The sequence below is a fragment of the Cariama cristata genome, unplaced genomic scaffold (genome assembly GCF_000690535.1).
Source record: "Cariama cristata isolate BGI_N322 unplaced genomic scaffold, ASM69053v1 scaffold9105, whole genome shotgun sequence".
Taxonomy (NCBI): domain Eukaryota; kingdom Metazoa; phylum Chordata; class Aves; order Cariamiformes; family Cariamidae; genus Cariama; species Cariama cristata.
In genome coordinates this window covers 17,584-32,457 of record NW_009616910.1, presented here as the reverse complement: position 1 = coordinate 32,457, position 14,874 = coordinate 17,584, and the positions used below count along the sequence as shown (strand labels likewise).

Sequence of the window (14,874 nt, the reverse complement as noted above, 5' to 3'; positions counted from 1 at the left end):
GGCAGCCTCTGCCTTGTCCGGCTACCTCAACTATGAACATGTTTACAACAGCAATGGAGAGGTAGACTCTCAACCAACAACAAGTCTGTCAACAGATGGGGACAAAACAAGCACAGAGTCTCCAGAGGCCCTTTGGGCCAACTTATGCTGACGTCTGCATGCAAAGGGGACCTGCCTGTGTTGGCCTGAGGGGTACATTTGCGCTGGTGCTGTATGTGGAAATGGAGAGCACATGTCTAAGTACTGGGCTGTTGTACTGTGTACGGTTAATGGGACACTCGTGCAACAGCTGTTGCTGCTGTGTTTAAAAATTTCTCATCTCAGCCCTGTGATACTATCTGATCCTACAGATCCCTTTCATTTTGTTTTTATGAAGAGTGCTTTATGTTTCTAGAGCTCTTAATTGGAAAGGTCAACAGCAGTGTAATCTAAATGATTATTGAATCACAGACAAACTCTTGGCATGCTCTGAGTGCTCCTTCCATCCAGCATGGCTGCATCAGCCCCACCTAATGCATGCGCAGTCGAAGGACTGAAGGCAGCAATTTATCCTATTAGGTCTTTCTCATCAGCACATGTTCTTTTCTTACAAAAAGCTTCTTCATGCAAGATCTTGGACCATTTCCCTGATCTCCACCCCTCCAGAGAGACATGAGGGAAGTTCCACCATGGGAAACTGGATAAAAGTTTGAGGAGTAGATAGCAGAGAACAATCCTGCTCTGAGGGAACAAGGAAGGGGCCAGAGGTGATCTAACATATCTGTGACCTTTAGGATAGCAGCTGTGATGGCATTTCAGGTTGTGTAAACACTATCCATCTGTAGGTCTTGTGTAACTGTGCCTGAGTACCTAGGATGCATTATCTTAGCTAGAATCTTGGAGCAAGTGACAGTGAAGTAGCAGGGATCACAGCTGACATCATGTGTTTACACTAGTGAAGTCAGGGGAAGACTCAGAGCATCTGAGTGACCTTACTGAGCTAAGCTGGCAGGCAGAGTGACAGCAAGCAAACGCCACTTGTTGTCAAGCTGCAGCCAAAATGCGTAGGAAGGAATCATTTTGTTTTTCTTTGTTTTGAGTTCTGTAGACAGCACAAGGGTCAACACAACACCTAAGAATCACAGCAGTTAAAGTAGCTGTAGCACTGATGGTTTTGCCCTTCTCTTCCTCCCTCAGGACGTCCTGTTGCTGAGTCAGTTTATCCGTTCTGATGGAGGGATGCTGCCACGAAGGATCACAGGCCTCTGTTTGGAGGAGCACAAGAAGATTGCTGTCTGTGTGCAGATGGCTCACCGTGCAGGTACCTAGCCTCCTCTTGAGACAACCCCTTAGTGGGGATACCCATAGAACACCTTCAGAGGGGTCTCCCGCCCAATTAGTATAGTTCAGTGAAATGTCATTGTCCAGTCACCCAGCAAACTCATTATGGTCCAAGTGCTGGGACAGGATGATAGATCAGAGCCTGCTTGTTCCATTTTCTGTGTGTCTTAGCGCCTGCCTTGGCAACAGACATTTATCCCTGTAGATGAGTCTGCCATTGCAGAAAGGTCTGGGAAGTGGCTCAGTCTCTAGTAACTAGTGATTAAATACCAGCTCCTGAAATTACTTGATTTAGCCTAACCTTGGCCTACCTCATTAATAACATGCACCTGTCTACCATCAGCCATGTGAAGACTTTTTTGCTTTACCCTGGGGTGGGACCCAGGTTGACACAGTCAGAGTATTGTGCTGATCTTTATGCCTGGTATCTGAGTTACATCCAAGTTAAATGGACTGAGAATTTTAATAGTCAGATTTTCATCCTGGAGATGGAATATGATTGGACACTAGTGCCCTGTGTCCTCTCAAAAAGCCTCTTTGATGAGCCCAAGTGGCTGTGTCTTTGGTGTGTATTTCCTCTCTATACCCAGCAGAACCTCCTAGCTTCTCTTTGGCTGGCGTGCAGGTTCAGTGATGACTAAAGATAAATCCCCTTTCTACTGTACTTGAGTTTTTGCTGTGCTGGCCCAGTAGGGACCTGGGTTGCCTGCCTTATGAGGTGTAATGTAACTTCTGGATGCTATAGAGGCAAGGAGGCACTGCAAAATATTCTCACGCCTTTCTTTTTCCATTTCAGGTTTGTTGCCAAACCACAGGCCTCCACTTCCTGAAGGGCATATTCCCAAGAAACCCAAGCTCAACAGGTGAATAGCCTTGACTTTTCACATGTCTTTTTTCAGGAATAGATTGGAAGAGGAAAAGAGGTTCCTGATAACTGGGTAAAACATGCCTTGGGCAACAGGGCCCATAAAGAGTACTCATAGCATTTCGGAGAAGGAAGGTCTGTCACAATATTCGCTTGTCAGTCTTTTTAGGACAAACCACATCTCATTCAAACCATTTATCCACACAGGATTAAAACTTTTAGTCTGCCCTCCCTTCCTCAGCTGCACTCGCCTCCTCATCACTAACGCTCAGTGGGGCACTCACAGGATGATGCCACAGAGACGGAGTCACAACATCACAGATTAGTTGAGGTGGGAAGGGGCCTCTGGAGATCATCTAGTCCAAGACCCCTGCTCAGGTAGGGTCACCTAGAGCACATTACCCAGGACTATATCCAGTCAGGTTTTTAGTATCTCCAAGGATGGACCTGCCACAGTTTCTCTGGGCAGCTTATTCCACAGAACCACTGTCATAGTGAGACAGTGTTTTCTTACGTTCAGACAGAAATTCTTGTCTTTCAATTTGTGTGCATTGCCTCTTGTCTTGTCACCGGGCACCACTGGGAAGAGCCTGGCTCAGTCTTGTTTACACTCTCCCTTCAGATATTTATAAACATTGGTGGGACCCCCCGAGCCTTCTTTTCTCCAGGCTGAGCAGTCCCTTCTCTCTTAGCCTTTTGATACCTGGCCCCCAACAGCAGGAGGGTGCCCAGGAATGGTACTAGCAGTGAGTGGGGGACTGAGCAGCCAGCCGCAGCCCATCACAAGCCTGATCCCTGCTACCCCATCCCCATTTCCCCCAGTCAGTGATTCACCCTTCGCCTGCCCTTCCTATGCAACAGGGTCTCTTCCCCCTCCCTGGCCTGAACGGCCCCTGGCCTTTGGTGGGCAAAGGGAAAGCCTGCGGCTGCCTCCTGCACTGTGCTGGGCGCTCAGAGGTGTTAATCCCCCTGTTTATGACCTCACACTCTGTTTCCATGGGGATGTCAGAGCGGTTTATGAACCTCGCATTAGCAAGCCATGGGGTTACCAGAGGCCATGGGGCTGTTGCTGGGAGAGCTTAGGCTGCAGGGCTAGGGATGGCTGGAGACTCCTGCATTTCAGGTCTGACTCTCTGCAGTGGAGATTTGAGGCAAGCTCTTGGAAACGTCCCTTGGATGCTGGCAGGCTGCATACTGGGTATCAGTGAGGATCAAATTAGAGGGCTCTGCATTTGGTGCAGCCCTGTAGCCATCAGATACTTCAACTCTGAAAACTTCTTTCCCGTGTCTTACAAGTCTCTGGGATTCTTTAGTAGCTGTGTCTAGCAGCTGTGGGGTGGAGCACATTATCTAGCTAGCATTCACATAGCAACGCTGCATAGCAGGTTGAGACAGGAAATAGTAAATCCTGTATCTTGCTGGAATCACACCAGGACTCCAGATATAATGCCCTGATGCTTATAAATTGTTCCACAGACTTTTAGTGAGAACAAAGAACAGATACCTCTGGATACGTTCTGTCTGCACGTAGGTGTGCTACACCTCTGAAATGAAGAGACTTAAATTGGAGATTAGTATCCAAGCCCTCCCTATTGCATTGCTAGTCCCTCCCTACGCCACCCTTGTTTTTCTTCTCCCAGCAAGGGAACACAGCAAGCAGGGTGGAAGCGGAGTTTAGAAAAAGAGCAGAGCTGTTGCTGAGGAGATAGAACAGCGTTGAAATAGGCCAGCTTTGGGGTCTGGGTGGAGACAAGAGAATGGGATCAAGAAATCGGATTGAAAGTTTTGGTGGTGGGGCTGGAACTAAACAAATGAGTCCCAGCACCTGGGATAGAGTGCAGGTACTTCAGGAGTGTTCTCCTGGTCCCCTATGGTACTATCTTCTCAATCTGCTGGAAGGGGAAAGCTCTGCATGTTGGAGCTTTGCGAAATCTTGGCCATTGCAGTTCTGTGAGAGTTTTGACTGTGCGGATCCCCACCTGCACTTCCCACATTGCTCTCTGGAACAGTAGCTGGCACCGCATAAGGCAGGAAATACAAATTGCTTCCTTCCTCTAGCTTGAAGGGAGGACTGAAGGGTACCCACATGCTGAAAACATTCAACCAGTACTTATTTTGAGAATGAAGCCAGAGCTCTTACCAGAAGTTTCCTGGAAGCTTGACTTGTTCAAGCTTACCTTGTCTTTGCCTCTGTACTTGTTTCTAAAGCTTTCTGTAAGTCTATAGTAATTTGGGAAGCACTCGGCCTGTGGTGTTGCCAAATGCAAGTGAGCTGGCAGGGGAGGACAGGGGCAGGGTTGGGCTGAGATTTTGAGTGGAACAAGCTGCCGTGTTCAATGCCATGAGAATGTGACCAGGTCATCCTCTAATCCTGTGTGGAGTAATATTGGGGCTGCATACCTAACTTAGCCTGTTCGTTCACTGTGTTTATGTCTGCTGGATTTTTAAGTGCCAGTTCAAGAAAGGATCAACAGGATCTACAGAGAGCCTGTTATAGCAGGCAGTATGTTGCACAGTTAAGTCATGTATTTTCCAAATCCTTGAGCTTCAGCTCTTCTTGAGACCACTGTATTGGCTGCTCTAGTTGTCTTTACCACTCTGCTTAAATGAGAGGTAGTAGGGCCTTTTTGCACTGCTGCTGTAGCCCTGGGAATGGCAGCCTCATAATATGCTTGGGCACCTTGTTAAAGCTCTTCCATGACAGGAACACAGGTAATGTACATTCCTTAACATCAGTGTAACCAGCCCTTGTGCTCTCCAGCTCTGCCTGGAGTGATGGCTTTTTCCTTGCTCCACCAGTGGGTCTACTATGAGTGTGGTGTTGAAATATGCTCCTCTGCACCCCATCCCCTCCAAAATAACCCTCATCAGCTACACTTCAGGAGCAGACCGAAGTGCCCATGTTGTAGATGCTGGAGCTATTGAATTGCCACCAGCTGCTTGAGGGATCTTTAACTTGATCTATGAAGGAACCAGGGGATCCTGGCACAGCAGCTTGCCCATTGCTGTGCACTGATGCTTGCAGAGGTAAAAGAGGCATCACTTTCTTGGCTCTGCAGGAGTCTGATCCTCCTTCGTCAAAAGAAAGTAGTCATGCAGCAGCAAGCCAGCAAACAGAGGTGGGGACAAACTTGTATCAGGGCTGCAGACAGAAGTGGATAGTTCTCACAGCTGGCTAGCAGTATCCAGTATACTGAGAATTTAGTCCATTTCCAGTCACACGGCCTCCGTTCCTGCTGTCTCTCCCCCTCGCTTGTCTGCACTTACTCTCTTGCCATCAGGAGCTTGCATTGCACATGGAAGAAAGCTGTGAATACAGAAGACACAGTTCCTGCTGTACTGTTCTAAAATAGGAAGGTGGAAGGTGAAAAGAATAGACAGAAGAGCACTGTGAAGGCATATAGTCTGTCTCAAGACTGTGACCTTAAGCTTTGCTGTGCTGAAGGACAGCATTTCTCTCAGAGTTCTGTCTGTACTTTGGTGTGCTCACCCATTCTGCCCTGAAATTCCTCTCATTGTTCCCCTGTAAGCAATCTGTTGTCTAATTCTTCACTCTGAATTGAGAAATCTTTTACTTTTTTGAAGGAGGGACTCCTGAGAAATCACTGTCTACTCCAGATGTTACCCCACATACTTCTCTAAGAATTCCTACCATCTGGGGACAGAAAATCTTACACTGAGCTGAAGAATATTTTGCTGATGGTAGAGCTCTTGACACTAGACTACACCACCAGCTGCTAGAGTAACAGGACCAAGATGAAAGCCTAAGATAACCTTAGGGACTGATTCCACTTACACCACCCGAGATGGAAGGAGATTCATTGTGGGGAGTGTAACCTGAAGTGGGAATCGGAGCCCACCACCTCTACCATAATACAGACCTGAGCATTCACTTACTGCATGTAGACTTAGAGCAGCAAGCCGTGCCTGGCTGAAGTCTGGCAGATTACTTCATTTGGATGAGCAATCTCTTTCATTTCTCTCCAGTCTTGCAAAATTCTGGTTGATGCTGCCTTCGGCCAGGCTTCCAAGGTTGTGTCAGTATTTTTGAGAGCAGCTTCATCTGCTGCCAAAAGAGGGACAAACCAGCCTAATGAAAAACTGCTTTGTCGTTGCTCTTTGCCCCTGAGACAATGTACAGGCCAGCTGCGTGGGAGGAACCCTATGGCTCCTGGGCAAAGGTGCTAAGGAAGTGCATAAAGAAGGGCTGAGGAGCTGTGTTAATATATACTTTTGAGAGCACCAGAAAAGCTGCTCCTCAGCTTTTCCTTGGCTGTATTTGTGGCTATCTTGGCCAGAATGTTTGGCCCATATCAAGGTCACCCTGTTTAAAGTGAGCCTGCTTCAAATACAAAGTGTGTGGCATGCAATTAAAATGTAACATGCCACCATATGGAACTATCAGCAAACTGTCTTGTTTTAACAAGGGCCGGGGTGCTGCCCTGCTATTGATACAGTAGTGAAGTGTGGATTTATTATCCAGAACCCCTCTGCTTACTCTGCCCCTCCAGAAGGTGCTTTTCTGGTGCTTATTCCATGATGTTTTCCAAAAAGCAGAATCCCTGCTCTATCTTCTGAAGTGGTTTTATTGTCTCCATTGTACAAATTTTGGACATTCCCTCCTACAATGCCCCAAATTTCTCTGCCGAGAGGTAAGAATTTCCCTGCTTTGCACTGGGTCACTTGGCAGCTGGCCTCCCCCTACTCACCCCTTCTGCTCCTGTTTCTACTACTGCAATGCAAGAGGAAGAGCAGAATGCTTTGGGAAGTAGTGGCCTGCAGATCCCGCCTTGTCCTTGGTCATCCAGCTATCTAGCACAGTATGGGATCACCCATCCGGGATGGAATGTAACGTAGAGGAGGAGATTGGGAACTGCAGAAGAAGGTATAACATGAAAGTGAAATGCCAATTTGAGCCAAGCTGCATGGTCCTGGGGGTGGTAGGAGACGTATGAGAACACTTTGTGGTCAGAGTTCAACTGAGGAGCACTCCGAAGCTCTCTTTTCTACCCGCTGCGGTTGGGGCACTGTCTGGGTGAGACTTGCCATGATATTTCTCATTTCTTGGACTTTAGTTCTTTGCCTTTTGGCTTTCTGCCTGATTTGGTTTTGACAGTGATAACTCATGAATGTTACCACTTAACTGCTTTACTAGCTATGGATGCTTTTGAAGAAATATGGCCATAGGAGTACCGACATCGTCCATAAACTCTTAAGTCTACTGTCCTCCTCCCCTCTTCCATATCATTTGTCTGCAGAACTTGGACATGGAAAACCAATGAAGTTTACCCCCGTCAATGCAGAATTACTCCCTACAGTTCATTTTCTCATGTTTGGCCCAGTCTGGGGCTTTCACTGTTTCCAAAGGATGATTCCACAAGCAAATTTGTCTTGCAGCCAAGGATTGTTCCCTGATCCTCAGCCTGAATTCTCCCTTTCATAACTTCCTGCTGTTATTTCTGCGTCCGTTTTTGCTCCAGCCTGGCATGTTCCAGTTAAGTGCTGCAGCAACAAAATATTTTCACTAGCCCGTGAGGCCAAAGAAGTTCTTAGGGATTTCACCAGCACTATGCAGAGTGACAGACTGTTCTGATATTACAGAGTCATGTGTGTGCAGGCCACCACACACCTGAACCATTTGGGAAACGGTCAAGCACAGCTGCAGGTCAAACTTCTTGCTTTCAGGAATGGAAACTTGAATAGCTCAGCAGTTTTCTTTCCAGCATGGAGGTTGTTGCATGGATAGTGTGGACTAACACTCTATCTGGAACAGACTTCAAGCCAGCATCTATGTGCTCTCTTAATGTGAATATAGCATTCATTTTCTTCTGGCATGTCCAAAATACTGGTTAAAGCACAACACTGTGAAGTTGTTCCCTTTCCAAAAGGACCAAGGGATGTCACAGGTTGCCTGAGCCTGCGTTCTGTCAGCAAGAGGTGCTGTAGATTATGGAGTACTTGATTTTGAGCGCTCAGCTGCTGCTCCATTTTCAGCTTCCTACTGGAAGAACAGAACTTGGCACAGATAATATCCAAGTCAATCTCTCCTCCATCAGCTGAATTGAAGAAGTTGCTATGTGTTAGGAAAGAGGCAGGTTCTGTATGAACTCCTCATGAATTAAAAGTTCTTGGGCTCTGTGGACACCTCTCATCCCTGGGAGCAGAATCTGGTTTCACTGCTATCAGCGTTTCACTCTAGCAGCATGTGGTTTCTCTCATCTGCATGGAGACTGTGGTGTGCATAGCACGTGAATTCAAAAGCAAAGAGCCAGAGCGGCTGCAGGTGAGCAAAGCCAAGAGGTGTCATGGGAAAGGATGTGGCAGGGAGGAGACAGTCTTGCCAGCACTTTGATCGAGTGCTTCCTGCAGTCTGTAGCCCTCTGCCTTCTGCTCTTAATCCAAACAAAAGCCAGACTAAAAAAGTTCAGTGAGGGTTCAGAATTTCAGCCTTGAACTGCACCAGCATGGCCTTTGCTTGGGCTGCGTGCAGGACTGCAGTTGCCCCATGGGTAAGTCGTTTCCCCTACCCAGCGCATGGAAGCCCTCTGCCTACTTCTAGGTTTTAAGTGGCAACCTCTGAGTAGGAAGGCTTTGCGGCCCTCCTACCCACTGAATAAAATCCGTGGAAATGAACTTCCATGTGCCACAGAGATTTTAGGCTGTTGCAATGACTGCAGATGACTAACCACAGTTGTTTCCATGCTGTTTATATCTTCTTTTCCCATCAGGGAAATCCCACCAGGATTCCCATCACGCTTTATCTAAACTACTCATTTGTGCAGCTGGAGTCTAGGGATTCTGGTTGTTGCCCAGAATGCTACCGTACTCAAGGGGGCAAGCAGAGCCCCGAGGTGAGCTGCCGGTCCCCAAGGTTGGCAGTTCTGTCCCTCTTTGTCCAGAGTGAGAGCTCTGCACGCTGAGATAACAAGTTAGGGGGCTGCGGACCAGCTGCATTTGGCACCCACATGGAGGCTCTGTCCTGACAACCCTCAGTGGGTTGAGAAAATTCAGACCATCTGCCAGCGTGTGTTTGTAGGTTATTAGAAAAACTCCCCAAGGCAAACCGTTTGGTTGGATACAATGGAAACTTGGATGACTTGGCTAGAAAAGGGGGGTGCACTACCTTACATGGACAGTAGAGTTTGCAGAAAAGTCGTGTGTGCTGGGCTTTGAAGCTGTCATATGTGAGTTTTGTGGATTGTTTTTACTCTCAGGAAAAAAAAAATCTGTGAAACAGTAGGAAGTGAGGTTAGTCAAAGAGGAAAAGGAACTTTGTAGACTGACTGCTCCCAGGCATCAGGCTTTTGCCACTGCTGAATCAAGGTAAAAAAAAAAAAAAAAAAGGCAGCAAACAAAATAGGACAAGTTTGAGTTTGGGACAAAGCAAGTATTAAAAGCGCTAAAAGCAAATGTGCTCCAGGAAGGGAAAGCGTCCAAATGTCTGTTTCAGCTAACAATGAAAAGCCCCAGCCTGCAGTCCCCAAAGGAAGCCAAAAGCCTGGACCAGAGGGCTGGATTAGACCTGCTCAAAAGAGAAACAACAAAAGCTTTAAAATCAGGCCATTACTAAATCCTCCTTCCTATGCAGAATTGGGGTGTGCACTTCCAGCCCCCACACAGAAACAGAGGGATTTCTTAAAAAGCCACTGTCTGTCTAAACCTGCACACAGCATTGATGTGTATCTCCCATTCACACATTCACTTCTTTCCCAGTGACATCATTTATTATCACAGGAGCTCTTTCCCGTAAGTGTGTGGACACGTGACCAGAACTGCACTTGGCACACTGATGCATTAAAACAATTTGGGTTTTTTTTCCTCCTCCGCTGTAAGTGCAGTCTTGCGATACCAAAACTTGCGCTACAGACCTCCCCCTGCAGCAAGGGGAACATGAAAAGAAGGACTTAGCCCTGTGTGCCCATCTAATATCCCTACAGCTTCTCCCAAAGGAGCTGCCTTGCCATGGTTCTTTGCCAGATTCCAAACTTGGGACCTGCATTTGGTCTCTCTGAACTCCCCTTGCATGTGAAATTAGAGAGGAGCGTCTCTCCCACTTCGTGTCGTGATGTTGTTTTGTAAGGGATTCCACTAATGCACTAGCATAACTTTAAAGGTTAAAAGGGACTAAAGTAATGCACGCGTAGGAGAACAAGTGGCTGGATCCCTCCTGCTGTTGCTTCTAGGTGTTTTAACTATCATAAACTCCTCAAAGCAAAAGCAAACCATTTTGGAATTGGCTTCGTTTTAGTGGCAGGAACCTGCAAATGTGATTCATTTTTCAATTTGCGCTGTTTGGGATTGCTGAGGAAGAAAAATGCTAGGAAAATGGGCTGCTGTTATATAGTCTGTGGCTGCCTGGCATAGCAACCTTTCTTTGTAGTTGTCAAGAATGTGCCAAATGCCTTCAAACAAACGCATTACATGGTCTCTGTCCAAAGTTCTTAATATCTCAAATTTGCACGATGCAAATAAAAGGTAACAAAGCTGTTTGGGCAGAGGATGACTGATCGAGGTTACATTAAGACCATGGGATTACTCAACAGAGGCATGCAAACATCTCTGAACAAAGTTTATCAGTCTGTTCCAAATTCTAATTTGTTGGAGCATTGTTTGTGCAGATTATGCTAGGGTTTTACTTTGGATCTTTATTGTCTGAAAAGACTCCTCTTTCTCTAAGGACCTCTATTCCCCTCTCTACTGGTAGCAAAAGATTTAAAGCCTAACAAAACTCCAGGCCACCCAGCCACAGGGTAAGATTTCCAGTAACTGATTCTGGATCTGAAATCCCCTGCCTCTTTGCAAAGCCAAGTCTAAAACTTCAAATGGTAAAAAGCAGAGGATATTTGCCAGACATTGCTCTTCACAGAGATTTGTAGTTGTGATGATAATTCCATTCTAGTACCTCTTACACTGTAGGTTCTGACTTCCTGCACCAGCAAACTGCAATAGTATTGTACAGAGAACACTGAAGCAAATTTGGACATACAAAAATACAAGACTAGGCCAGAAACTCATCCCATGCAGAAGAAATAACCGATTAGCCACCAAAAGTAAACGAATCCCTTTTTAGGGATTTTATTTCTCACCGAGTTTAGCCTTTGTAATTAGTTCACCTTATTGAGGCCAGCTGTTGAAACACCACCTCCCATAGAAGCTGGATGCATCCAGTCATGGAGGTAGTTGCAATGAAGGGATTTGGCACGCCAGTTTAGCTACAGGTGGACAACTTGCCAGCAGCCTGGAGGCTACACCGGATTTCTTTTGTGAGACTGGAAGTCAAGCAGGTGCCAGTGGGTTCAGTACAGAGGTGCAGCTTAGAAGTTCCAAAACAAACAAAAATTCCTTTCTAGTGGTCCCTTCTGTGTTGACGGAGCTCTGGTCATGGTTGTTCCTTTTATAAAGAGGCATGTGGGGAGGCAAAGGCTACAGTGCCTGCTCCCGCTTCAGTCGGAACCTTTTCTCAGTGCTCAGTCTCAAACTGAAATGTGTTTGTGGTGTTTTGACAGGTATCTGACCCGCTGGTCCAGCAGATCTGCAAAGCCCATCTGGAAGAGGGGCCCTAAGTGGTGCAAAAAACCCATGCCAGTCGGACACCCTTTGCTGAAGGATAACGTCAAATATACACACAAGCCTCTCTCTTTAAACCACTAGTGGCCAGAACTAGCATAGTCAGTAAGCACAGCTGTTTGTTTGCCACTGTTCTGCTTTTTTTGCAACTTTGTCGGTATCTCCAGTTTTCTTATTCCAAAACTGTCAGGAGCGAGTACTCTATATTGTCTCTAGTGAATGAGCTGCGATCTGCTCCTCTAGGAGAATACAAGATTCAGCATAGCAAAGTTCAATGTGCAGAATGATTTGGAGACAGCAGGGGGCAAAGACTTTTACCTCAAAGCCCGAAAGGATCTGAAGGCTTTTGTTTCATTATCGTCCATGACTGGGTTTGGAAAAGGATGTTTCCTTCTTTTTCCAGCAATGAATGGTGATTTCCCATTAACCTGTGTTTCAACTCGTATTTGCCTCATTTGGGCTTTTGTACCTGTGACGCTGATGGAAGAAAAAGTCTCCTGCAGCACTGTGTTTCCTTGGCAGTAACAGAAATTGTTAATGACTACTGAAATTAATTTTTTTTATAATCTGTACTCTCCATAATTTGCCGCAGAACACCTGTGGCAGTGGCAGACAGGCAGGTGTGCATTTTACATGTCCTCTTAAGGATTCCTGGCTTGTACTTCACTCCTGGACCTAGCAAATACAGAATGTTGCCATCCTTGATGACTTGGCCTGTTTTTTTCCCCTTGCAAATACATTTGCCATAAGTCTTCCATGTCAGTGATATGGCTGCTTCCTAGGATAGTTTGGGGCTGATAGATGTGCATAATTTTCCATCCTGTAACTAAAAAGTGGCACCATTTCTCTCCCTGTACAGTACATGTGTGCACCTTCCACCTACTGACCACTGCTACTCGAGGTGTGCTACTTAATGGGCCTGGTAGGAAAGGCTCATTAAATTTATCAGGGTCATTATTGCTTTGGCTCCATTTCTTTGATATTTATCTGGGGGCTACAAATCAAGACAGCTTTTTTATGTACTACTATGCTACTTAACCTTGTACTGCTTTCATCAGAATCATCTGCTACTAACCTATCAGCATAGACAGGAACAAAGGGTAAGGATAAATCCGTATTACCCAGGAAATCAGATTGTAATGATTCTTTTTTAACCTTACTTTATGAAATGGAAGCCCTGCATTCGGCCCCTTGAGCTGGCCGAGGTCTTTTTGCTTTGGGAGACAGAGCCAAGACTTCATTAACTATACTGAGATAAAATCTCTGGCTGACCGTCTCTATTTTATGAAGCTTTGAAACCTACAGCCCTTCAGAAAGGAAAAGATTTTTCTTTATTCTCCTACTTACAGAAGTTACTATGTCTTCTAGCCCAGGTAGCTCTGCTCAGTGAGCTTTACTAATGGAAAAGTCACTGGATTAAACCATTGCCTTGAGATGAACCTGAATGAGCACATTTTGCAAAAGACCAGGTGATGCCCTCAGTTAATTTTTCTCTACAGTTTAGTGCCATGAGCTGGAAGGACCCCTCTAATTTTGGTGAAACCTAACATCTGAAAAACAAAACACTCTCTTCAATATGCCTTTCTAGAGTTCAGAGTTTAGTACAGATCCCTGACAGTATGCATCAGCTTTGTACTCTGACTCCAACTCTATTTTTGTTTGTCATTCATGGGTGACAGCAGGCATTCATTCATGTTGTCTCCAAATTAGTTTTTGTGTAAGCGTGGCGTCTTTGTAATCAGACAGATGGCCTAGGTTTGATTTCTGACCTAGGGCTTTGCCCGTCATGGAAGAAAATGCCATTTGTTACTATCTAAAGGATCTGCAGTGACACATTACAGGGAATTCAATCTGGAATTGAGGGAGGATTGCACACAGTGAAGTCCTAGGAAAAGAATCGGGGCCAGAGTCCAGGCACAAAATAATCCTGCTCAAAGTGCAGAGGTTTCACACATTTATTAGAACAAGCAGTAAACACAAATCTCCTAAGTATAAAATCTAAATGTTTTCAAGTTCTTGTCCCAGACAGGAGAGTCACAGCATGAAGGGCAGATCGAAGTTCTTCTCGCCGGTGCCAAAGTAGACGTAGCCATATTGCTTGGTCATTGGGACATGGTAGAACGTCAGTCCCAGCCACAGCAGGCTCCGCAGCACCACTACTGTGCCTCCCTTCTCTGGCTGGACCGTCCAGGAGCCTGTGTGAGAACATGCGCTAATGAGTCACTGCAAAGGAGAAAGAGGCAGCGTTCCTGGAGCAAGCTGTCCCTAAGCCGAGGGAAGGACTGCAGTGGGTTCTGCCTGACCAGTTAACAGTGCACAAGGCTGCACTGGAGTTTGTAACGCCTGAAAAGAGAGAAGTCAGGGAGACCAGAAACCTTGATGCCCTTTTTTCTTTTGTCAATTCAGTATTACAGGCTCCCCTCGTTTCCAGATGTCTGCATCTAGGTTCACACAGTAGCATATTCCCGTGGCTATGATGGTAATGTCATATGCGTCACAGGAAGGGACCCCTGAAGCTCCAGACTTGTATACTTGATCCCTAGGAGAGGCTACAGCTATTCTTGGCTGCTTCTGAGTGGGCAGCAGTTACTCAACAAGCTCTGCCACCTACTTGGTCTAGCTAATAGCTATAGAGAGCCAAAACTAGCTATAGCAACCCTGCACAGGTAAGAAATTTCTTCTTAAAATAAACTTGTAGCATTAGTAGTGGGAAGAGGAAGAAGGTGTTTTCCTGCTCCAGGGAAGACTCATTTCCCTGATGCAGCGACTCGGAAAGAGGAAGAAGAGAAAGAGAAAAGCAGGGTATTTCCTGTCTCAGAGAAATTTACAGAAAAGGTTAATTCTCTTCAGTCGTTCTTGGCTCCACCATTGAAGAGGATGTGCGTGGCAGGGGCAAAAGGATTAGTTTCTGCATTCATTTTGCTTTGGCTCTGCAGAGAAGGTTCAGAGCCAGTGTGAAAATGCAATTTCTCCTGGATTCAAGGAGCTCTGAGCCACTGAGTATTTGTTTTGCATCTGACACGACAGCCTGGGAACAATGCCGGCGGGGAGGGGGCTGGAGCATCAGCTTGGATTCAATGCCGAGGGCAAGGAGCTGCCAGGAGAAGAAAATACCAGCTTCG

General features: G+C 46.2%; 2 protein-coding genes across 2 annotated transcripts in view; one reads left to right on the top strand and one right to left on the bottom strand.

The window, feature by feature from the left end:
• Positions 1–1,176: 1,176 nt before the first annotated feature.
• Positions 1,177–11,836, top strand: MRPS18A (mitochondrial ribosomal protein S18A; the record flags this gene model as incomplete). Its single annotated transcript, XM_009700321.1, has 3 exons — positions 1,177–1,300; positions 2,117–2,183; positions 11,692–11,836. Coding segments are annotated over 3 exons (336 nt in total), but the record flags the coding sequence as incomplete, so codon positions are not given.
• Positions 11,837–13,693: 1,857 nt separating this feature from the next.
• The window catches only part of RSPH9 (radial spoke head 9 homolog (Chlamydomonas)), a gene marked incomplete at its 5' end in the record, with an annotated part of 18,705 nt that continues 17,524 nt past the window's right edge, over positions 13,694–14,874 (bottom strand). Inside the window, one exon of the mRNA XM_009700320.1 lies at positions 13,694–13,947. Coding sequence (XP_009698622.1) covers positions 13,787–13,947 — 161 coding nt within the window. The remainder of the gene's footprint in view (positions 13,948–14,874) is intronic.